General features: G+C 40.9%; 1 protein-coding gene across 1 annotated transcript; it reads right to left on the bottom strand.

Moving 5' to 3' along the window:
- Window positions 1-16,895: 16,895 nt before the first annotated feature.
- LOC118966160 (sterile alpha motif domain-containing protein 9-like) lies at window positions 16,896-19,481 on the bottom strand. The gene has a single exon (XM_036989252.1). It carries the CDS (start codon window positions 19,479-19,481, stop codon window positions 16,896-16,898), a length of 2,586 nt encoding a protein of 861 aa, XP_036845147.1.
- Window positions 19,482-26,549: the final 7,068 nt, after the last annotated feature.

Here is a 26,549-nt window from a genome sequence, read left to right as displayed (position 1 = left end):
ATTTTAATCTGAAATCCGGTTCATCTAAAAGTACAACCTTTGTATTGTATACATTAAATGGTTTATAAAAGTAGGTTGCAAAATTATTACCTGTCTTGGTTCTTGTAATACAATGGATGACCCTTGATGTGTCCTTTTATAGTCAAATTTGAGTTGAGCCACCCACATTCAAACCGGTTCAGGTTGATGTTTATTTCCCCTGTGTATTTAGTCTCTATGCATCAGTCCGTGCCAGGTTCCCAGGGTAAACTGGATGAACTGGACAGATTAGATGCCAGTGATGAAGATGTCATTGTTACATTTCACTGTAAATGAAAATATGTTGGGGGATGGTTTAATTAAATGGTGCTTTGTTTGTTTTTCCTGTAACCTGTGCAGCAGTATCACAGGAAATGTTGACTGTCCAGCAGTATCACAGGAAATGTAGACTGTCCAGCAGTATCACAGGAAATGTAGACTGTCCAGCAGTATCACAGGAAGTGTAGACTGTCCAGCAGTATCACAGGAAATGTAGACTGTCCAGCAGTATCACAGGAAATGTAGACTGTCCAGCAGTATCACAGGAAATGTAGACTGTCCAGCAGTATCACAGGAAATGTAGACTGTGTAGCAGTATCACAGGAAATGTAGACTGTGTAGCAGTATCACAGGAAATGTAGACTGTGGAGCAGTATCACAGGATCAATTTGTTATAATATTGTATATTCTATGTTTTTATGGACTCTTCGAAGATTATCCCCCATTGTGACATATTTAAATAAATAAATAAAATGTATTTATATAGCCCTTCGTACATCAGCTGATATCTCAAAGTGCTGTACAGAAACCCAGGCTAAAACCCCAAACATCAAGCAATGCAGGTGTAGAAGCACAGTGGCTAGGAAAAACTCCCTAGAAAGGCCAAAACCTAAGAAGAACCCACGAGAGGAACCAGGCTATGAGGGGTGGCCAGTCCTCTTCTGGCTGTGCCAGGTGGAGATTATAATAGAACATGGCCAAGATGTTCAAATGTTCATAAATGACCAGCATGGTCAAATAATAATAATCACAGACAGAACAGTTGAAACTGGAGCAGCAGCACGGCCAGGTGGACTGGGGACAGCAAGGAGTCATCATGCCAGGTAGTCCTGAGGCATGGTCCTAGGGCTCAGGTCCTCTGAGAGAAAGAGAGAGAGAGAATTAGAGAGAGCATACTTAAATTCACACCAGATAAGACAGGAGAAGTACTCCAGATATAACAAACTGACCCTAGCCCCCTGACACATAAACTACTGCAGCAGCCTCCAGTATTTATGAGACAGGAGGGGTCAGGAGACACTGTGGCCCCATCCGATGATACCCCCGGACAGGGCCAAACAGGAAGGATATAACCCCACCCAATTACAGCTGTAATCGCAGCAAAAGGTGGCGCTACAAAGTATTAACTTAAGGGGGCTGAATAATTTTGCACGCCCAATTTTTCAGTTTTTGATTTGTTAAAAAAGTTTGAAATATCCAATAAATGTCGTTCCACTTCATGATTGTGTCCCACTTGTTGTTGATTCTTCACAAAAAAATACAGTTTTATATCTTTATATTTGAAGCCTGAAATGTGGCAAAAGGTTGCAAAGTTCAAGGGGGCCGAATACTTTCGCAAGGCACTGTATAGTGAAATGGTCCTAAAACGGAACCTTGAGGAACACTGACATTTACAGTTGATTTGTCAGAGGACAAACCATCACAGAGACAAACTGATATCTTTCCGACATATAAGATCTAAACCAGGCCAGAACTTGTCCATGTAGACCAATTTGGGTTTCCAATCTCTCCAAAAGAATGTGGTGATCGATGGTATCAAAAGCAGCCCTAAGGTCTAGGAGCACAAGGACAGATGCAAAGCCTCGGTCTGATGCCATTAAAAGGTAATTTACCACCTTCACAAGTGCAGTCTCAGTGCTATGATGGGGTCTAAAACCAGACTGAAGCATTTCGTAAACATTGTTTGTCTTCAGGAAGGCAATGAGTTGCTGCGCAACAGCCTTTTCTAAAATTTTCGAGAGGAATGGAAGATTCGATATAGGCCGATAGTTTTTTACAACAGTCTGAGTTGGATAAAACACACAGATTTTAGACCTGAGGGGTTTACAACTAAACAGGATCAGTCGGTTAGCCAGCTAATATGCCTAAATATTTTTTATTAATAATTTATGTTTTCGAAAGATAAGCTTGAAATGGGCATGGTGTAATTAACTCAACAACCTTAAACACAGATCTAAGTTTAGATTTCTTAATGAACCTGAAAATCAATAGTTATATCTGGTGTTTTGTCAAAGTTAGCTGGCTAACTGAGTCAGGTTACCACACTAGGGGTGAGATTATTTAGTTACACTTTCATTATCTGGTGTCAGTATATTTTAGTTTTCCTGGAAATGGTGTGACAGAAAGAACACTGCAGTATGTGCCAAGTTCACATTCCCAACCCACCTCTCTGCAGGAGCAGATACTCATCATCACATTCCTTCCACATAAATTGAAACTTATAAATCATAGTTATTGTGATGTAATAGGAATGTTAATTAAGCAATAAGGCACAAGAGGCTGTATCATGACTGCAGTCACAGGCAAATGGTGTTGTTAGGCCCCCCGGGATTGTCAACCCATTTACCTGTGACTGTATTCCTGATACATGCCTTATTGCTTTTATAAAACTGTTACCAGCATATTCAAATAACAAAGAATTAAGAAAGAGCTCTTACTCCACTAGCGAGTCGTGAAACACACCATCCAAGTCGCTAATTATTGTTCAGAGAACGTTGATTACCCTCGTTGATTATCCCTTACATGTAGGGCCCTGAGTTTTCCCTGACAACATGATCTGACCAGGGAAAACTCCCTACTTATGGTCTACCCTGGCCCTTATGAATGAGTGAATATCAGTTGAAATACAGTAATGAATGAGAGAATATCAGTTGAAATACAGTAATGAATGAGTGAATATCAGTTGAAATACAGTAATGAATGAGTGAATGTCAGTTTAAATACAGTAATGAATGAGAGAATATCAGTTGAAATACAGTAATGAATGAGTGAATGTCCGTTGAAATACAGTAATGAATGTGTGAATATCAGTTGAAATACAGTAATGAATGTGTGAATATCAGTTGAAATACAGTAATGAATGAGTGAATGTCAGTTGAAATACAGTAATGAATGTGTGAATATCAGTTGAAATACAGTAATGAATGAGTGAATGTCAGTTGAAATACAGTAATGAATGTGTGAATATCAGTTGAAATACAGTAATGAATGAGTGAATATCAGTTGAAATACAGTAATGAATGTGTGCATATCAGTTGAAATACAGTAATGAATGAGTGAATACCAGTTGAAATACAGTAATGAATGAGTGAATACCAGTTGAAATACAGTAATGACTGAGTGAATACCAGTTGAAATACAGTAATGAATTAGTGAATATCAGTTGAAATACAGTAATGAATGAGTGCATATCAGTTGAAATACAGTAATGAATGAGTGAATATCAGTTGAAATACAGTAATGAATGAGTGAATATCAGTTGAAATACAGTAATGAATGAGTGAATACCAGTTGAAATACAGTAATGAATACCAGTTGAAATACAGTAATGAATGAGTGAATATCAGTTGAAATACAGTAATGAATGAGTGAATACCAGTTGAAATACAGTAATGAATGAGTGAATATCATTGTAATACAGCAGGTACATTCCAAGAGCAGACGATACACTGTGATATTTCTCAGGTTATTGCATTTATTTATATTCTATAAACTGTTCATACATGAACTTATATTATTTCCCAACTCTGTCTCAATGTTTTAACAGGTGATTCTGTCACCCATTTGAATGGTCACTGCACAATGAAATGAAAACACCTAAAGCTTTTATTCTATTGAGAAAAGACCAGATTGGGTATAGTGCAAAGCAGGATCAATGAGTTAGCCACAAACTTCCCTAAATAACTTTTTATAAAAAAAAAAAAGATACGCTTGAAATGGACATGGCCTAATTGACTCAACAACGCAAAACATATACTGATGTTTAGCTTTTTTAAATGTACCTGAAAATCCGTCTTTACTTTGGTTGTTTTTCAAAGTTGGCTGGCTAACTCATTGGTGCTGCTTTGGTTCGTCAAAAGAATGCAGGCTTGAAAAAATATACTTTTCAAAACCATGTTCATTATGAATAGGAAGCAAACTGCATATCAACTGATACATGTTGAAAGGAATAATGTTGTTTCTACAGACATTCAAATACCGTAAAACTTCAATGAATCGCCCCAGCGTTTATTTGCTTAAATCACTGAACACAACAGGCACTATTTCAGCCAGGCGTCTAGACCCTTCACGCACACAGCTTTTACTCATACCACATCTTGTGATATATCTTGACAGTATGATTTTATTTAACATATTTCTTTAACAATGCGCTGTACAAAAAGGTGATTAGTAAAAAAAAAAGTTTGGTAAATTAGTGTTCTTTTTTTAAAGCAAATTGTTGAAAAAAAAAGGGATGTTTTTCTCAGATTTGTACTCATTTGCATTGTGAAAAATGTCTCCCACTGAGTTACAAAAAAAACATTCAACATAAGAAACATGTATCATCTCCAATAATCCGAAGTCTGATACTTATTTTCGTATGTTCATTTAAGTTATTATTCTGTATACCTTCTCTGACAGAATAAGTAAATGTACCGGGAAAGAAGTACCTTCTGTGGAAACTCTGGAGTTTTGACAATACTTTCACCTCACACAGAGTAAGAATCTTGTTCTGTCCAGGGATGACCTCAACAACATACTTACCCTCCATCTCATTACACTGAAAGGTATTGGTCTCTCCTGCTGGGATGGTGGTGATGACAGCACAACTGAAACAGAGAGAGAGAAAAAGATAGAGAGGGGGGGGTGGATGGAGGGGGGGGTGGGTGTGTGGGGGGGGGGGGGTGGAGGGAGGGGGGGGGGTGAGAGGGGGGGGGCGGGTGTGGAGGGAGGGGGGGGTGGGGGGGGTGAGAGAGGGGGGGTGGGGGTAGGGAGAGAGGGTGGTAGGGAGGAGAGATGGCGGGTGGAGGGACAGAGAGAGATGGGGGTTGGGGGGAGAGAGAAGTGTGGTGAGGGAAGAGAGAGAGAGGGGGTGGGAGAGAGTGGTGAGACAAAAGGGAGGGAGTGGGGGAGAGAGAGGGGGGTGGGGGAGAGAGCGAGGGACATGATTGTTTTCAACTCTAGAGACAGCAGGAGTGGTAGAGATACTCTGAATGATCGGCTATGAAAAGCCAACTGACATTTACTCCTGAGGTGCTGACCTGCCTGTTGCACCCTCGACAACCACTGTGATTATTATTATTTGACCCTGCTGGTCATCTATGAACATTTGAGCATCTTGGCCATGTTCTATTATAATCTCCACCTGGCACAGCCAGAAGAGGACTGGCCACCCCCCATAGCCTGGTTCCTCTCTAGGTTTCTTCCTAGTTTCTGGCCTTTCTAAGGAGTTTTTCCTAGCCACCGTGCATCTACACCTGCGTTGCTTGCTGTTTGGGGTTTTAGGCTGGGTTTCTGTACGGCACTTTGAGACATCAGCTGATGTAAGAAGGACTAAAAGTAGAAAAAAAATCCAGAAAATCACATTGTAGGATTTTAATGAATTTATTTGCAAATTATGGTGGAAAATAAGTATTTGGTCACCTACAAACAAGCAAGATTTCTGGCTCTCACAGACCTGTAACTTCTTCTTTAAGAGGCTCCTCTGTCCTCCACTCGTTACCTATATTAATGGCACCTGTTTGAACTTGTTATCAGTATAAAAGACACCTGTCCACAACCTCAAACATTCACACTCCAAACTCTACTATGGCCAAGACCAAAGAGCTGTCAAAGGACACCAGAAACAAAATTGTAGACCTGCACCAGGCTGGGAAGACTGAATCTGCAATAGGTAAGCAGCTTGGTTTGAAGAAATCAACTGTGGGAGCAATTATTAGGAAATGGAAGACATACAAGACCACTGATAATCTCCATCGATCTGGGGCTCCACGCAAGATCTCACCCCGTGGGGTCAAAATGATCACAAGAACGGTGAGCAAAAATCCCAGAACCACACGGGGGGACCTAGTGAATGACCTGCAGAGAGCTGGGACCAAGGTAACAAAGCCTACCATCAGTGACACACAGGATTTGAGTCCCCGCCAGGGACTCAAATCCTGCAGTGCCAGACGTACTGGCTTAAGCAGGGGGACACATGTCCAGGCCCATCTGAAGTTTGCTAGAGAGCATTTGGATGATCCAGAAGAAGATTGGGAGAATGTCATATGGTCAGATGAAACCAAAATATAACTTTTTGGTAAAAACTCAACTCATCGTGTTTGGAGGACAAAGAATGCTGAGTTGCATCCAAAGAACACCATACTTACTGTGAAGCATGGGGGTGGAAACATTATGCTTTGGGGCTGTTTTTCTGCAACGGGACCAGGACGACTGATCCGTGTAAAGGAAAGAATGAATGGGGCCATGTATCGTGAGATTTTGAGTGAAAACCTCCTTCCATCAGGAAAGGCATTGAAGATGAAACGTGGCTGGGTCTTACCGCCCGGGCAACGAAGGAGTGGCGTCGTAAGAAGCATTTCAAGGTCCTGGAGTGGCCTAGCCAGTCTCCAGATCTCAACCCCATAGAAAATCTTTGGAGGGAGTTGTTGCCCAGCAACAGCCCCAAAACATCACTGCTCTAGAGGAGATCTGCATGGAGGAATGGGCCAAAATACCAGCAACAGTGTGTGAAAACCTTGTGAAGACTTACAGAAAACGTTTTACCTCTGTCATTGGGGTATTGAGATACACTTTTGTTATTGACCAAATACTTATTTTCCACCATAATTTGCAAATAAATTAATAAAAAATCCTACAATGTTATTTTTTTTCTAATTTTGTCTGTCATAGTTGAAGTGTACCTATGATGAAAATTACAGGCCTCTCTCATATTTTAAATTGGGAGATCATGCACAATTGGTGGCTGACTAAATACTTTTTTGCCCCACAGTACATACAGGAAAACGATTCCAAATAAATGACATTGTTATGTGCTCCACCACCCATGTTATCTACATGAGAGAGAATAAAGTACACGGCACACGTCAAACGTTTGATTTATGACCCTATGTCCGGATGACGTGTAAATGCTCATATTTGGGAATCCGGTCAGGACATCCTGGCGGGAAGTTATCACGTGGTTATGCCCATATATGGGCATCCTGTTCCTGTTCTCACGCCTTAGAGTGAGTGTTAATTTATGCATATAGTGCGTCTATTCCTTTGAAGCTGTCACGCTTTAGTTGGTGTTTATTTAACAAGATAGTGCATCTGTATATGTTAAAGCATGTGTAGGCATTTGATCTATCCTGGTGTGTGTGTGTGTCTCTGCAGGGTTGTTTGAAACAATGTTTTTTCAAATCTAAACACTTCAACAATAGGAGGGCATATATACATAACGATACCCAAACAACAGGTGATTTTCCTAGGTAGGAGAGCTGCTCTCCAGGGTGGGGGCTGTCACAGTCAATCATGCCAGCCTATTTTTGAAAGGTCTTTACTTATGACTTAAACAGATTCATTTTCTACCCAGCTTATTAATTAATTCTGTGTGATAAATCAGGTGTTTCTTGGTGGGCTTAAACAAATCTACTGTGAAACAAAAGTACGGTCATACGTCTTGTTGACCCCAAGATGGCCTGCCATAGTAACATCATGAGCCAACCTCAGTATCTCTTGTCGAAGTGTAACTGGAACGACAACGAGCTGTCAACTCACAGGCATTGTAGCATTTGGCTTGTCATTTTTCTTCACTGTCCAATTACATACTGAGGGGAGTGTATTTGTTTAAAAAAAAAAATATTTCTATTGTATATTTTGTTGTCTGTAAATCCAGGGCATCTAGGTGACATGGTTGAGCATTTATCTTTTCAGAGGACTTCCTTGCCGGAAATTCCAAGCCAACTCCTGTATATCATTGACAAAATTCCAAGCTAAAATGTAGGGTTCCTGTGCTGCTGGCTACTAACATTTAAATGTAGAAGTAAAAGAAGGGATGATAAAATAACGATTCTATGCTCCTGTTATATTTGTGTATTTCTTGTAAACACAGAAATAAAACAAAGCCTAAATGCCATCACGCCCTTTCCCCTAAAATAATCTTCAAATGCCCCCCATTCTCCATCCCAGCTCCTCATTCACTCTTCAGGTCTCTGATTAGCAGATACTTCTCCAGGTTCTTAAAGAAAATATATTTGATGCCGCTTGCTTTCAGAGGTCCAATGCAGAGTTCCCTCATCTGATCGTATCTGGTGTTTTTGGCCAGTACTTCACTGTAGCCCTCGTCAGTGAAGACTCTTTTGGCCAGTACTTCACTGTAGCCCTCGTCAGTGAAGACTCTTTTGGCCAGTACTTCAATACATCTGAATATACCGTATATTATGTTTAATAAGTTTGGATGCAAAATAAGAACAATAACAAAAACGAAACTGATTTAGTTTAGGATATTCTAATGTTTACAGGACTTACTTTGTAAATAGCAAGTGGTACTCGTTGTGTAATCAACTGAAAAGGAAACAGAGACAATTACTGTCACGTTCTGACCTTTATTTCCTTTGTTTTGTCGTTATTTAGTATGGTCAGGGCGTGAGTTGGGGTGGGCAGTCTATGTTTGTTTTTCTATGATTTTGGGATTTCTACGTTTTGGCCTAGTATGGTTCTCAAACAGAGGCAGGTATCATTAGTTGTCTCTGATTGAGAATCATACTTAGGTAGCCTGGGTTGCACTGTTTGTTTGTGGGTGTTTGTTTCCGTGTCTGTGTTTGTTCACCACACAGTACTGTTTTCGGTTTCGGTTATTCACGTCACGTTTATTGTTTTTGTATTTTAGTGTTCTGTTTGTCTTTAAAATTAACATCATGAACACTTACCACGCCACATCTTGGTCCGATCCATACTACACCTCCTCTTCAGATGAAGAGGAGGAAAACCATTACAATTACTATTCCTTTTACATATGACTTGAATGACCTTAAACACACATTGAAATCATATTTGAGGACATGTACTGTATACAAATCACTGGATAATATTCTTCTAACCTTTCCATATTGTATGGGCCCATGTGATGTACCCCTTTCAGTTTAGGGATTAGTTCCATCCTGAAGTAAACATCTGCATCTTCTATAACTCAAATAAATGTGTTAGATTGACATATCTCAGGACTATTTCCTGTTGTGTGTGTGAGGTAGAGAGAGAGACTATAAAACTGTAGCTTAAGACTGACATGGAGCCGACAGTTTCTTCTGACACAAGGTTATTTACATTTCTGATAATTCTTAGTTTATTCTGGATACATTGCTATCTTGTTTTGGATTTCATACATTTTCTATAGGACTTCAAAACGTACAGAAGGGTCAACATTGGAAGGGGAAAGGGGGATACCTAGTCAGTCGTACAACTGAATCCATTCAACTGAAATGGGTCTTCCACATTTAACCCAACCCCTCTGAATCAGATGTTTTCTGACCGATTGACCGATGGGTCTTCTCTGGTCTTTGTTTTAGAGTCCTTGTGTTGTGTGTTTAACCTGTTAATATAGTATCAATTCACCTGTTAATGTAGTATCAATTCACCTGTTAATGTAGTATCAATTCACCTGTTAATGTAGTATCAATTCACCTGTTAATGCAGTATCAATTCACCTGTTAATGTAGTATCAATTCACCTGTTAATGTAGTATCAATTCACCTGTTAATGCAGTATCAATTCACCTGTTAATGTAGTATCAATTCACCTGTTAATGCAGTATCAATTCACCTGTTAATGTAGTATCAATTCACCTGTTAATGTAGTATCAATTCACCTGTTAATGTAGTATCAATTCACCTGTTAATGTAGTATCAATTCACCTGTTAATGCAGTATCAATTCACCTGTTAATGTAGTATCAATTCACCTGTTAATGTAGTATCAATTCACCTGTTAATGTAGTATCAAGTCACCTGTTAATGTAGTATCAATTCACCTGTTAATGTAGTATCAATTCACCTGTTAATGTAGTATCAATTCACCTGTTAATGTAGTATCAATTCACCTGTTAATGTAGTATCAATTCACCTGTTAATGTAGTATCAATTCACCTGTTAATGCAGTATCAATTCACCTGTTAATGTAGTATCAATTCACCTGTTAATGCAGTATCACATGGCATCAGATATAAACATACTACATTAACAGGTTAATTGATACTACATTAACAGGTTAATTGATACTACATTAACAGGTTAATTGATACTATCACATGGCATCAGATATAAACGGAGCGTGAGATGTGCTGCTGTCCTAGCCCAATAGATCTGCAAGTCACAGTGTACAGGAAACCATGAAAACCCTCCTGTAGGATAACTCCCTTCAGAAAGATGGATAGAGAATCTTGAAGTGGAAGCGGGTGAACTGATCTGCATTTTCTATGTACACACCACAGTGTTCTACGTGTAGAACTCTCCCTTTCTCCTTAATGGAGGGATCATCACACGCAGGGACACATGCACAGATCAGTTTGACCTCTTAATTGAACTTGGATGAGAAAAATATGCCTCATGTTTGGGTTAGGAAATGTACAGTACCAGTCAAAAGTTTGGACACACCTACTCATTCAAGGATTTTTCTTTATTTGAACTATTTTGTACATTGTAGAATAATAGTGAAGACATCAACACTCTGAAATATCACATATGGAATTGTGTAGTAACCAAAATACTTTAAACAAATGAAAATACATTCTATATTTGCGATTTTTCAAACTAACCACCCTTTGTCTTGATGACAGCTTTGCACACTCTTGGCATTCTCTCAACCAGCTTCATGAGGTAGTCACCTGGAATGCATTTCAATTAACAGGTGTCCCTTGTTAAAAGTTATTTTGTGGAATTTCTTTCCTTTTTAATGCATTTGAGCCAGTCAGTTTTGTTTTGACAGCGTAGGGATGATATACAGAAGATAGCCCTATTTGGTAAAAGACCAAGTTCATGTTACATATGGCAAGAACAGCTCAAATAAGCGAAGAGTCGACAGTCCATCATTACTTTAAGACCTGAAGGTCAGTCAATCCGTAAAATGTCAAGAACTTTTAACCTTTCTTCAATTGCAGTCACAAAAACCATCAAGCACTATGATGAAACTGGCTGTCATGAGGACCTGCTACAGGAAAGGAAGACCCAGAGTTACCTCTGCTACAGAGGATACGTTCATTAGAGTTACCTGGCTGTCATGAGGACCTGCTACAGGAAAGGAAGACCCAGAGTTACCTCTGCTGCAGAGGATAAGTTCATTAGAGTTACCTGGCTGTCATGAGGACCTGCTACAGGAAAGGAAGACCCAGAGTTACCTCTGCTGCAGAGGATAAGTTCATTAGAGTTACCTGGCTGTCATGAGGACCTGCTACAGGAAAGGAAGACCTAGAGTTACCTCTGCTGCAGAGGATAAGTTCATTAGAGTTACCTGGCTGTCATGAGGACCTGCTACAGGAAAGGAAGACCCAGAGATACCTCTGCTGCAGAGGATAAGTTCATTAGAATTACCTGGCTGTCATGAGGACCGCTACAGGAAAGGAAGACCCAGAGTTACCTCTGCTGCAGAGGATAAGTTCATTAGAATTACCTGGCTGTCATGAGGACCGCTACAGGAAAGGAAGACCCAGAGTTACCTCTGCTGCAGAGGATAAGTTCATTAGAGTTACCTGGCTGTCATGAGGACCGCTACAGGAAAGGAAGACCCAGAGTTACCTCTGCTGCAGAGGATACGTTCATTAGAGTTACCTGGCTGTCATGAGGACCGCTACAGGAAAGGAAGACCCAGAGATACCTCTGCTGCAGAGGATAAGTTCATTAGAGTTACCTGGCTGTCATGAGGACCGCTACAGGAAAGGAAGACCCAGAGTTACCTCTGCTGCAGAGGATACGTTCATTAGAGTTACCTGGCTGTCATGAGGACCTGCTACAGGAAAGGAAGACCCAGAGATACCTCTGCTGCAGAGGATAAGTTCATTAGAATTACCTGGCTGTCATGAGGACCGCTACAGGAAAGGAAGACCCAGAGTTACCTCTGCTGCAGAGGATAAGTTCATTAGAATTACCTGGCTGTCATGAGGACCGCTACAGGAAAGGAAGACCCAGAGATACCTCTGCTGCAGAGGATAAGTTCATTAGAATTAACTGCACCTCAGTTTGCAACCCAAATAAATGCTTCACAGAGTTCAACAGACACATCTCGACATCAACTGTTCAGAGGAGACTGCGTGAATCAGGCCTTCATGGTCGAAGTGCTGCAAAGAAAGTACTACTAAAGGACACCAACAATAAGAAGAGACTTGCTGGGGCCAAGAAACACAAGCAATATACATTAGACCTGTGGAAATCTGTCTTTGTTAGATTCAGAGTTGGTGAGGAGATGTGATGGTGTGGGGGTGCTTTGCTGGTGACACTGTCAGGGATTTATTTAGAATTCCAGGCACACTTAACCAGCCTGGCTACCACAGCATTCTGCAGCAATACGCCATCCCATCTGGCTTGCGCTTATTGGGACTATCATTTGTTTTTCAACAGGACAAACACACCAGGCTGTGCTGCATCAGATGACCTGGCCTCCACAATCCGCTGACCTCAACCCAATCCATTGAGATGGTTTGGGATGAGTTGGACTGCAGAGTGAAGAAAAAGCAGCCAACTAGTGCTCAGCATATGTGGGAACTCCTTCAAAACTGTGGGAAAAGCATTCCTCATTAAGCTAGTTGAGATAATGCCAAGTGTGCAAAGCTGTCATCAAGCCAAAGGGTGACTACTTTGAATAATCTAAAATATATTTTGATTTGTTTAAAACATTTTGGTTACTACAATGTAGAAAATAGTAAAAATATAGAAAGCCCTTGAATGAGTAGGAGTGTCCAAACTTTTGACTGGTACTATATGTATAATGTTGAGTTTGTCAGTATGGGGTATTGAATAAGGCTGTAACGTAACAAAATGTGGAAAAAGTCAAAGGGTCTGAATACTTTCCAAAAGCACTGTATGTATTAGCAGACCCTTATCCAGAGCTATTTACAGTAAGTGAGAGCATACATTTTTTGTATTTCTCCACCATGGGAATTTAACCCAAAACACAGTGCCATGCTCTACCAGCTGAGCCACAAGGGCTCAAATGTATATTCATTTTAGCACACTAACAAAATAGCATCATTTCAGTTTAGTCTCATTTAAATCAGGACAAAGCCACATCTGTACGTAGGTATTTATTTCAATACATATTCTAAAACCTTTGTTGTGAAAATGTCACAAAAATTCTCACATATCATTACTGTTTAAAACGTTGTATTAGGCTTGTACATAAAGCTTTACAAAGTCATATCATACATGTATTTAGATCGCTGGTATTCCTTACCCTCACTGACTTGTCAATCATTTAGTAGCCAAAATAATTCAATTGTTCTTTTTATCATTGATTCTTTACACAGTATACTTTTGTATTTTCATAATATATTTTCTTTATATATTTTCTTGTCTGTAAATGATCTAGAGTATCCAGGTGAGATGGTTGAGCATTTATCTTCCAACCCAACTTTTACCAGACCCCCAAGCTCGCTCAAAATGTTATATCTTTGGCAAAGCCTCAAGGCTAAAACACTAGGTTGCTGGTTGCTGTTCTGCTGGCTACTAATATTTACATGTAGAAAAATAAGGATAAAATAATGAGGCTATACCTCTCTTAGGTTGTGTTTTATTGAACACAAAGTAGTAAAACAAAGCGGAGCTGCTGTCATTTATGCCCTTTTCCCCTAAAACAAACTTTAAATGTCCCCAATTCACCATTCCAGCTCCTCATTCACCCTTCAGGTCTTTGATTAGCAGTGGCTCCAGCTCCTTCAGGATTTCATAGAAAATATATTTTGCTCTGATGCCACTTGCCCTCAGTCCTGTGGAGAGCTCCCCCATCTGGTCCTGTGTACTGGGCCAGTACTGAACTTTAGCTCTTGTCAGTGATGAGTTTATCCAAGATGGGCTTCACCTGGTTCACCCTCTAGATCAGTTCTGTCCGGTGAAGTCCTCAAAGTGCTGGCCTGAGGTCTGAGGTAAAGATTGGTCGCAGAACAACTGCATTTAAACACAATGACATCCACAAATGTAATACACTAAAACGACATTAAAAACATGATAAATGGGGCTGAAGCTTGAATGCTACTGGAGACTACTAGGGTCAAGTGAAGATAAAAAATAACTGAACGGCAATAGGTGGTGGTACTTGGATTATTACATATTTTTTAAATGATTTTTTTTTTTAAAATCGAGAATAATCTAAATTAAATTTTAACAAGGAAATCCTTTCACTTTTAGAACATACTTACCATATTATTAAAAGTAGACATTTTAGGACCTGCAAGAGGTCGTGCCATAGATTATTTTCAGAAGAAGGAGCCACACAGAATTGGATGAGGTATTTCATCCCAGTTTTTGTGTCTACATACATAGACAGTTGTGTGTGTATGCTGGTGTGTGTGTGTTTGGTGGGGGGGTCTAATACACTCGTTCAAACAGGCTTCACAGATACACATTGTCAGCGTTGTAAGACTGCGAAGAGGCCTATAATTATCATCTTGTGAATGTAGGTCAAGGATTGCGCAGAGAACGATTGCGCATCCCTGTCGGAATCAAGGGCTGCCCCCAAAAACCAAGTGAAGGAGCTTGCATAGCCACAATACTCTACAATGTGAACAAGTGGTAGTCTAAATGAATGGTATAGCTGAGACAAATAGCCTATAATGGAGATGATGCACCTGTTTTGGGATAACCTATGCATCCTTCACTCCTCCCATCCTTGAAAGCTTCACCAAAAGATGGATAGTGAAATAATAGAACGCGTGCGCTATAGGCTACAACCAAGTCATGTCAGATCAGTGATGATTTATTTTTTAGCATGTCATCATTTATCTAATAGCCATATATTTAGATCAATGATTATTTCAAGAAAGGGAGAATCCAGCCTTGAATCAAACAGCGTCTCAGGTTAGCTGGTTTGCGGATGCAGCAGTGGTCCTTGAGTTGTCTTTCCTGGCTGCTCCCACAGACACGTCCATAAAACTCCTTCTTCATTGTTCATTCATCCCGCAGCTGTTGACTAGGCCTATAATTTATGGTGATTTGCCAACTTTAATTTAAGATTAGCCTACATGTTAGGCTACTTAATCGAGTGTGCCGATATAGGTTTATAATTGAATGCAACATATCGGTGTAGTAGAGAATCTGGAACTTTGCTCTTTATAATATATGTTTTTCCTTATGGAGTCATAGCCGCGGAAGGGTGCTGGAGGTGTCGCAGCACCCCTGATAAATTGAAATACATTTGCCAAAGTTATAGAATTACTGCTAAATGTAATAATTCAGAATACTACACCAGGAGTAGGCCTATAATTCAGCCACAGAGGAGCAATAGCATATTTAAAATAAAGAGCCTAGCTGTGGATTGTGTGAAGCCCAATCACAAGGCCTACAGTCGGGAAGCGCAGCAAATCTGCCAGTGAACAGCATGTAGCAAAAAAGGCCTTTCAAATATAAAAAGTCACAGGAAAGCACTGGTTGGAAAGACAATTATTCTACTGAAAAGAGAAGACTAACTTGTCTGCAGGCTACCAAATATGTTATCAACTTCCAAGTAGGCCAATTGAGCAAACAGCTGCATTTATTGTAGCTGGGGATTTTAACAAAGCTATCTTGAGAACAAGGCTACCTAAATTCTTTCAGCATATTAACTGCAGCACCCGCTCGGGCAATACACTGGATCACTGCTACTCTAACTTCTGGGATGCATACAAGGCCCAACCCCCGCCTTCCCTTCAGCAAATTCAGCAAACCCGACCACGACTCCATCTTGCTCCTACCGTCCTATAGGCAGAAACTCAAAGAGGATATACTTGTGACTAGAATCATTCAATGCTGGTCTGACCAATCGGATTCCACGCTTCAAGATTGTATTGAGCACGGTACTGGGAAATGTTCCAGGAAGCCTCATATAATAACTTCGATTTATACGCAGTGTAGTTATTCCCTCCGCAAGGCAACAGCTGCAGCAATCGGTATAAGCTGCTCAGATAGCTGATGCTTAAAGTTAGTGAGGGAGATATAAGTCTCAAACTTCAGCGATTTTTGCAATTCGTGAATGAGCGTCAATTCGTGAATGAGCGATGATAATGCATGCAATGCTTGATTATAAAAGTAATTTTTTCATGTGTTCTGGTACCAGGTAACACCCCTTTCGCGCTCACTTTTTGTTCCATCACCTCCCATTTTGACAAATTATGCACTCGAATTACGAATTCGAAGAATGCAGCTGCCAGCCGTGAAACTGGAGCAAAATGTAGGATTTTCCCACCATATTTGTTATTTTCATGAAAACTATGTAATATTCATAAATACAAAGCTCAGTCAACATAGGTGGTGGTAAAGTTGCATTTGTCAAACACTTATCTATTACTATTGTACGCTCTATGAATACTGTAACAAACATTAACTCACCATCACATTGGCACGTTGTTCAACTTCTCACAGGCCCTGGGGACAGACACATCAATCAGAAAATCAGCCAAACCAAGCACTAACCTCAGTGATAATACAGTGGTCTTAATTTCCTGGTACACAAAGCATTTTAAAATCAATGATATCACAAATACCAGCGTCACTCTCGCCCCTGTGTAGATTGGTAGGTTTGGACGTCCCGTGTCATTATATTGTGTATTAGAACATTAAAATATCAAGAGCCTGTACATGAGTGAGAGAATATAGAGATACAAATTTGAAAAATACCGGTCTTTGATCAATTCGATGTCCGGTACTTCAATACTTTAATCCTACGTGAATAGGATGGGTAGTTGATGTCGTAGGCCACAGGACCTCTAATGGTGAAGCCAAGGTAGAAGCAGACGTCTCCGGACTTCCAAACTTTGCTTTGTTGGCCGGCACAAACGTTAATCTTCTTGCCATCAACGTGCGCAAACACCTTGTGCTGTCTAACCACTCCATTGACTGGAAGAAGAAGGTCCTGGACACTGGGTTCTCTCCACACTTCACCACTGCTCCACTTTTGAGAGATAAGGTCTGGCCTTGCCTCTGGCCTTGCCATTGGATTCTCCTCTATCAATAGGTTGTCTATTTTTGCTCTATGAACCAGTCTGCTCAAACCCTCACCCTTACCCAGGAAAATAAGGGGGAGAAGGTACCTTGAGCGAAGATGCTTTTTGTATGTGTTTTTGTAGGACTCTTGCATCTCCAGAACACATTTGTTGAGGTCAATATTGAAATCCATTTTTTTATGCTCCTCAGGCCAAAACAGCAAAAGGACTAAGAAGTAAAACTCTGGGGTTTGGTTACTAAGATTAGCCACTAGATGTCTCTCCAGACTGCTTCTTAGGATTGGCAACGGGGTAAGAATTGGAGATGCTGCTTCCACTTTGCTTAAGATGATGTTGGCAAGGATGAAGTTTTGGGACGCTTTGTTGTCACCATCTTTCTTGTTTATTTTTTTATTTATTTCCCCCCACAATGTTGTTATTCGGCGTAAGTTAGATGCATCATAGCCCTTATCAAGACAGCAAAGCAGTCCAGGGAAGGCAATGGCCATTTCTTCTTTGAGCTTCTGGAGGGGTACATCTATTGCAGACTCTGAGTGTATAGGTGTGCATGTCCCCACGTATTTGCAGTAGCAGTTCTTCACATCAGTCTGAAAGTAATGCGGTTCATTTTCTTTCATGCTGGGTTTGGAGTAAGTCAGGTAACCATCAAAAAACTCACATTTCCTCTCCACCTCATCCCTGAGGCTGATGATGAGTGGCTTGTACTTGAAGAGCTTTTTCTGTCCGATTGATATGAAGAAAGAGTCAGCGGATATTTCCATGGTAAGGACCTTTTGCCAGTTTTTATCAAGAGAGACAAGTGAGTCAAAAACAATGTTGGCAACCTGTAGATAACCAAATAGTCCCCTGTTGTTATAGATGTGTGAGACTTTGTTAATACCATCGTATTGCATGTCTGCTCCCTGCTCATTTTCAGCAGCCCATTCCTCATCTTTGAAAGCCTCAAAGGCCATTGTTGATAGTTGCAAAATTTCTTGTGCAGAGATGGAACCCAGCTGTTTGGGAACCCTGAAGGAACTCTGCTCTACTTTCATTCTGCTCATCAAATGGTTCTTGTATACTTGCCCCAGTGTGTCAGCAACAAATGAATTGTTGGGATCTCTGTCTTTTGCTATTTTTGCCCACTTCTCCGCTTTAGAATAGTCTCTCTTCACAATGTAAAAGAAACGAGCAAGAGCTTGAGGAAAGAATGGGTTTTGCTTGAATTTCTTTGAAGCTAGTTGTAAAACAGATACACAGTTGCTTTTGGATTCTTGGCCTTCAGTATCTTCAATATCTTGAATCAACCTGGAAAACTTGCTTTTCCTTTCTTCTCTCATTTCCCTTTTCGTTAACATGTCTCGTTTCCATTCTGCATTCTGCTTAACATCCACAGTGATTTCCCTCTTAGTTAGCATATCTTTGATGACGGACATCAAATGTTGCTGCACCTCTTCTCTACAAAAGTCTGTCAGAAAGTTCCTTGCTGTATCACTTCTGGTCACACCTGCTGTAGCCAGTAACTCAACACACTGCTGTGCAATCAGTGGGTGAGCCAAACGGACATGTTTGTCTTGTCCCTGTTGTGAAGGGAATGTCACTATCAGATGACTGAAAGGCTCCATTCGCTGCTCAAAGGAAGGACCTCCATAAATGGGATCTGGAGGCCCCAGGAATGCCTGACATTGAGACTGCAGAAGGTGGGAGCCAGGAACGTAGGCATTCACCAGTGATAAGAATGCAAGAAGCTGGGATTTTTTAGGCCTTCTTTTTTTCCTGACATCTAAAAAGGCACACGTTTCTTTAACATAATCTTCACTAAAATTTTCTCGCATTATGTTAAAGCCATGAAACTGTTTGTGTTCATTGCTGTAGCTTCGACTGATCTCAATCTGTTTCTCCTCAAACTGTTGTTTCTCTGCTTCAGAAAGTTCCGCCCTGAGAATAACATGTCTTGAGTTGTTATGGTCCTCTTGTTTGATAACTGCCTTATGCACACAGTTTAAAATGATGACCACAGGCATGTGGGTTGTAATGTTTCGGTCTGTAATCTCTTTCATGATGGCATCCTGCAGATTCTTCTGAATACACACATCATTCAGCAGTAAGAGCACAGTGTTCTGGTGGCCTTGGCTGCCTGCAGTGAAAAGGTGAATCACCTGCTTGGCGATAGCGGTGAAGTCTGAGGTAGCACCTGTTAGAACAGCACATCTGAGCTTTTTACGCATATCCCAGAGCACCTGCTTGGCCAGAGTGGTTCCTCCGCTGCCTGGCTGATGCAGCAGATTCATGGTAGAAGTCAGGTCGCCCTTAAGCTGTTTCTTAATATTTTGTATCAGCTCAGTGTACCCATCTCTTTTGATAAAGGGGGTAGTTTTATTAGCTGATGTTGCCTTTTCAGCCCAGCAGAAGTTAAGCCATTGAGGTGGGGCTCCTCTGTAAAAATCTGCCTCTGCCTTTTTCGCTACTGCTGAGTCTATGTCCTCTTCTTCGAATGCATTTGAGTACAAAACATCCAGAAGGGAAATGGAATCCCTGATTTCACTTCCAACATAAATTTCACGACCACGGGCATTGGACAGGGACGACCCCTTGTTGTGTGCCATCTTTGTTGTCTCCCGTCCCAAGCTGAACCAATTTTCTGAATATTAGTTGTTCTTCATTAGGTGGTATGGACTCTGAGAACGGAGACAATAATGTTTCAGTAAAAATGTCAAACGGCATTAACAGTTATAAACAAAAGGCTGATTATAGTACATCTTTGACTTTGTTGGACTTTAATTTATATAGCTAATAGATTGGACATTGGTTGGATGTATCTACAGACATTGCATCCTGCTGATAAATACAACAGCATGCCTATGTGTTTTTTGTTTCTTGTTGCTAACCTCTGATAAAAAAAAAAAATCAGTCACATTTGTGCAATTTTCACTAGTATCCCAGTCCATCACGTGGACTGGGACATGTTTCGTATTGCGTCAGATAACAATATTGACGAATACGCTGATTCGGTGTGCGAGTTCATTAGAACGTGCGTTGAAGATGTCGTTCCCATAGCAACGATTAAAACATTCCCTAACCAGAAACCGTGGATTGATGGCAGCATTCGTGTGGAACTGAAAGCGCGAACCACTGCTTTTAATCAGGGCAAGGTGTCTGGTAACATGACCGAATACAAACAGTGCAGCTATTCCCTCCGCAAGGCTATCAAACAAGCTAAGCGTCAGTACAGAGACAAAGTAGAATCTCAATTCAACGGCTCAGACACAAGAGGCATGTGGCAGGGTCTACAGTCAATCACGGACTACAGGAAGAAATCCAGCCCAGTCACGGACCAGGATGTCTTGCTCCCAGGCAGACTAAATCACTTTTTTGCCCGCTTTGAGGACAATACAGTGCCACTGACACGGCCTGCAACGAAAATATGCGGTCTCTCCTTCACTGCAGCCGAGGTGAGTAAAACATTTTAACGTGTTAACCCTCGCAAGGCTGCAGGCCCAGACGGCATCCCCAGCCGCGCCCTCAGAGCATGCGCAGACCAGCTGTCCGGTGTGTTTACGGACATATTCAATCAATCCCTATACCAGTCTGCTGTTCCCACATGCTTCAAGAGGGCCACCATTGTTCCTGTTCCCAAGAAAGCTAAGGTAACTGAGCTAAACGACTACCGCCCCGTAGCACTCACATTCGTCATCATGAAGTGCTTTGAGAGACTAGTCAAGGACCATATCACCTCCACCCTACCTGACACCCTAGACTCACTCCAATTTGCTTACCGCCCAAATAGGTCCACAGACGATGCAATCTCAACCACACTGCACACTGCCCTAACCCATCTGGACAAGAGGAATACCTATGTGAGAATGCTGTTCATCGACTACAGCTCGGCATTCAACACCATAGTACCCTCCAAGCTCGTCATCAAGCTCGAGACCCTGGGTCTCGACCCCGCCCTGTGCAACTGGGTACTGGACTTCCTGACGGGCCGCCCCCAGGTGGTGAGGGTAGGCAACAACATCTCCTCCCCGCTGATCCTCAACACTGGGGCCCCACAAGGGTGCGTTCTGAGCCCTCTCCTGTACTCCCTGTTCACCCACGACTGCGTGGCCACGCACGCCTCCAACTCAATCATCAAGTTTGCGGACGACACAACAGTGGTAGGCTTGATTACCAACAACGACGAGACGGCCTACAGGGAGGAGGTGAGGGCCCTCGGAGTGTGGTGTCAGGAAAATAACCTCACACTCAACGTCAACAAAACTAAGGAGATGATTGTGGACTTCAGGAAACAGCAGAGGGAACACCCCCCTATACACATCGATGGAACAGTAGTGGAGAGGGTAGCAAGTTTTAAGTTCCTCGGCATACACATCACAGACAAACTGAATTGGTCCACCCACACAGACAGCATTGTGAAGAAGGCGCAGCAGCGCCTCTTCAACCTCAGGAGGCTGAAGAAATTCGGCTTGTCACCAAAAGCACTCACAAACTTCTACAGATGCACAATCGAGAGCATCCTGTCGGGCTGTATCACCGCCTGGTACGGCAACTGCTCCGCCCTCAACCGTAAGGCTCTCCAGAGGGTAGTGAGGTCTGCACAACGCATCACCGGGGGCAAACTACCTGCCCTCCAGGACACCTACACCACCCGATGTTACAGGAAGGCCATAAAGATCATCAAGGACATCAACCACCCGAGCCACTGCCTGTTCACCCCGCTATCATCCAGAAGGCGAGGTCAGTACAGGTGCATCAAAGCTGGGACCGAGAGACTGAAAAACAGCTTCTATCTCAAGGCCATCAGACTGTTAAACAGCCACCACTAACATTGAGTGGCTGCTGCCAACACACTGACACTGACACTGACACTGACTCAACTCCAGCCACTTTAATAATGGGAATTGATAGGAAATGATGTAAATATATCACTTGCCACTTTAAACAATGCTACCTTATATAATGTTACTTACCCTACATTATTCATCTCACATGCATACGTATATACTGTACTCTATATCATCGACTGCATCCTTATGTAATACATGTATCACTGGCCACTTTAACTATGCCACTTTGTTTACATACTCATCTCATATGTATATACTGTACTCGATATCATCTACTGTATCTTGCCTATGCTGCTCTGTACCATCACTCATTCATATATCCTTATGTACATATTCTTTATCCCCTTACACTGTGTATAAGACAGTAGTTTTGGAATTGTTAGTTAGATTATTTGTTGGTTATCACTGCATTGTCGGAACTAGAAGCACAAGCATTTCGCTACACTCGCATTAACATCTGCTAACCATGTGTATGTGACAAATAAAATTTGATTTGATTTGATTTGATTTGATTTAGTATGTGGTTTATTTTCAGCACATAAATCAATTGACTGAGTACAGTAAAGAAATGCACAAAGTCACTTGTTCCCTGCAACAAATCACTCAAACAAATTATAATAATATAGATATCAATATAAGTATCTGCTTATCATAATGTTGTATTCACATTTATTTTTATATGTTTTTTTGTCTTTTGTTAACAATACATTTAACTATGACTTAATTAAACTGCTAAAAAACTGCTAACTACTGATCCAAAATTGTATTGTCTAGTTTACATGTATAGTTTGAGCAATGCTGAATACTGTAAACTTCTATATATTTTACATCATGAATATATCAACTGACATTAATTTACTTTGGAAGGTAAAAAAACAATGGTATAGGGTCTTTATAAACTTTATAAACACTTTACTTGACACCCACCCTGTCATAACACATTATGACAGGTCATAACCATGTCATAATACTGTATGTCATAACTGCTGACATAACATGTCATAACCTGTGATTATATGGTCTTAACACTGTCATGACCCATATATTTACATCTGTTTTGGTATATATTGCGTTATTTCATGGCTGGTTATTTATTTTATTTTTTATTTTACCTTTAGACTAGGCAAGTCAGTTAAGAACAAATTCTTATTTTCATTGACGGCCTAGGAACAGTTGTTCAGGGGCAGAATGACAGATTTGTACCTTGTCAGCTTGGGGATCAGCTCACCGCTCTAACCACTAGGCTACGCTGCCGCCCCACCTACATAAGAGTGTCAAAACCCACATTTATTCAAATGTATTTTTGCCCTTCCAAGAAGTTACCTTTCGTTTGCAATTTTGTTGTTGTTGTAATGAATATTTTGCAGTCATTTTTTTTTCTATAATATTTTAAATTACTTGTAGAAACTACAGTTTAACACTGTCATGAAGCATTAGCCCAATTAAAGGTTTACAGAATGGTCCTAAGAAAATGCACTTTATCGCACTGTCAAGAAGCATTATGACCAACATAATCATACAAGCCAAATAGGCCTGTCATTACATGTCCTTGTCAGTCATCAGTCAATAAGAGGGTGTCCTTCTCCTGAAATCTGCTCCTGCATTCATCAGCACCAGAGCATTGGGGTTGGTGCATGTCTGACATCAATGTGTGCACAATTACAATGATCATTTAATACGGTAAGAACATTTTATATAACAATCATACTATTGACAAGTATGATATGGTGTAATGGAATGTTTTGCCTTGTGTGGTGGGTTTTGTTGGTTTGAAACTTACAGTATGTAGATGTCATAACCAACCATAAAATAAAACTCTCACCTTTATATAGATTGGTCATATTAGTGTGTAGCCCAAACTGATCATACGGTACAGACAGAATTTGCCAGATCGGCGGTATCGAATTCAGACGAGTCCCGTGGTGCTTCTGTGGGTCGTAGAGCTAAGAACAACATCGTGTTCGGGAGGGCTTCATCGTTGCATATAGGGGTCATAGTAGTTTGTGGGCCAAACCGTTCCAACACTAGAAACATTTCCGTGAGATGACCGATTTCCGCCATGTCTGATGGTCGAAGGCTGAAGCAGTCGATGCAGTGGATTGAGACCCAGTCCTTGTAATAACACATATCTCTATCTTAAACAGACAGATTTTTATGGGGATTTTGCTATTATGCTAATTCGATATCTACAGAGTGTGGACATTGTAAACTGCTGTAGTGAGTCTAAATACAAAGTCTGGAATAAATCTGACATATGGTTCATAAGCTAAAAGATGGGGGCACTGAGGAGGACGCTTGTCCTGACGGTTCCTGTCCGACTTCACTTTTTTATGGCTATGTTTGTATTAATTATTACTTTGTTTGCTCAGAATGTTTGTGCAATAATTTCCTACGACCAACAAACACTTCTGGATCATGAATCGTAAACTACTCACTTATCTCGCAGCCTCCCAGATCTGAAATACTACATTCACTACTTTGTTCCCCACACAGTGAGTGTACCTGTTGCTCCTGGCCGAGATTAACCTAAGGCAAAGTCAGTGATGAAGAAGAGGAATGAAACATGGATTCCAAGCTGGGCTGAAAAGATAGGCTACACTGCCTTGTCGTCCAGGGATCCTGATGGCTAATGTCCGATAGCTGGAAAATAAACTTTGTGAACTCAGATCAAGGCTTCCATCGCAGAGGGACATCAGAAAATGCTATGTATTTGTTTTTACAGAGACTTGGCTTATGGAAAATACACTGGACTCTGCTATTCAACCAGCCGGCTTCTCCATATGTTCATTTACTAAAGTTCAGCACTCAACACAACACCAGCACAAGCTCAGAACCCTGGGTCTGGACACAACCCTCTGCAACTGGATGATTGACTTCCTGACGGGCAGACCACAAGCTGTGAGGATTGGAAACAGCGCCTCCCCCACACTGACTTTTAACACAGGGGTGTGTCCTCAGCCCTCTGCTGTACTCCCTGTTCAATCAGAAATGCATTGCTTTGCACCACACCAACTCCATCATCAAGTTTGTTGACAACACCACGGTTGTAGGCCTGATAACCAACAACCAAGCGTCAGCCTATAGGAAGGAGGTAAGTGAACTGGTACTATGGTGTCATGACAACAACCTATCCCTCAAAGACAGCAAAACAAAGGAGTTGATTGTTGACTTTAGGAAGCAGAGGAGGGAACATGTCCTGATCCACATCAATGGCACTGCAGTAGAGTGAGTCACGAGTTTTAAGTTCCTCATCTCAACCAATGCCATTCGGTAAAATGATCATGTGGTTTTCATAATCGCACTCCTGTATTTCCTTAAACACAAATTAAAAGATGGTTGAAAACCAGGAAGTGAAACGTTTGTGTGCCAATATAAATACTCCAGCACTGGAGTGCTGTCCTATTTTTGTTCTTCGCTGCAGGGTTGTAGCCACTTATTACATGTTTTGTTTGTTGTTTTTTCTATTTGGTTGGTTGTTTTCTTGTATTTTCTTTTTCACATCTACTTTCTCCCATTATTTTAACAGCCACCTTGGGCAGGGGTTCTCTAACTTTTGGGGTCCGGAGACCCTTTTTGTGATTTATCAGGAGCCCCTTCAAAATCAGAACACAACTCGAGTGAGATAAAAAAAATATGTATACAAAGAGTTTTACTATGACTTCGGCAGTGCATGGCCGGATGAACCATGTCTCGGAGCCCAGACAAAGAACATTTTAAAGCCTCTTGGCATTGGAGAGAAAGTGATGCCGTTTTCAAGCTAATTTCCTTCCATTCAACATATTTTATCATGAAGCAGAGAAAGAAATGTTTTGAAATATTTTATATTTTAAGATCTGGTAGCGGACCTCCTGCAGTACCTCCTGGGGATCCGTGGACCCAAATTTGAGAACCCCTGATCCAAGGACCTGAATGTTGGGGGAAGTTTATTGTGAAATGTTTAGGATGCTTTCCTCAATGTTTTTATCTATCTGCCCTGGGACTACAGATTAATATTAGCCAGCTGACAAAATCTGACACATTTACAGAAAAGTTCATTGATGTGCATTGTCCATGACAAGTAAATAAATACATGGATTCTGTTAGAAATTTGGCCTTTTCCCCTCGAGTGTAAAGTTAATCAATCATCTTATAATTCTGTGTGTTGTTGACTAACTTCAATGAGTACATTTGATATTCCCTACCAAGATAAAATATTCCATGGAAAATAGACATTACTCTTACCTTTGTCTGTTTGAAGAAGGTTCTATATTTTTGTGGGAATCACGGCCGAGTCTGGAAAGAAACATATCATATTTACACTTCAGAGAAACAATTACTTTAATCTGAAATCCGGTTCATCTGAAAGTACAGCCTTTGTATTGTATACATGAAATGGTTTATAAAAGTAGGTTGCTAAGTTATTACCTGTCTTGGCTCTTGAAATGCAATGACTGACCCTGGATGATGTGTCCCTTTTATAGTCAAATTTGAGTTGAGCCACCCACATTCAAACCGGTTCAGGTTGATGTTTTC

Source organism: Oncorhynchus mykiss, chromosome 9 (assembly GCF_013265735.2).
Source record: "Oncorhynchus mykiss isolate Arlee chromosome 9, USDA_OmykA_1.1, whole genome shotgun sequence".
NCBI lineage: Eukaryota > Metazoa > Chordata > Actinopteri > Salmoniformes > Salmonidae > Oncorhynchus > Oncorhynchus mykiss.
This window is presented reverse-complemented; position numbering and strand designations above follow the sequence as displayed.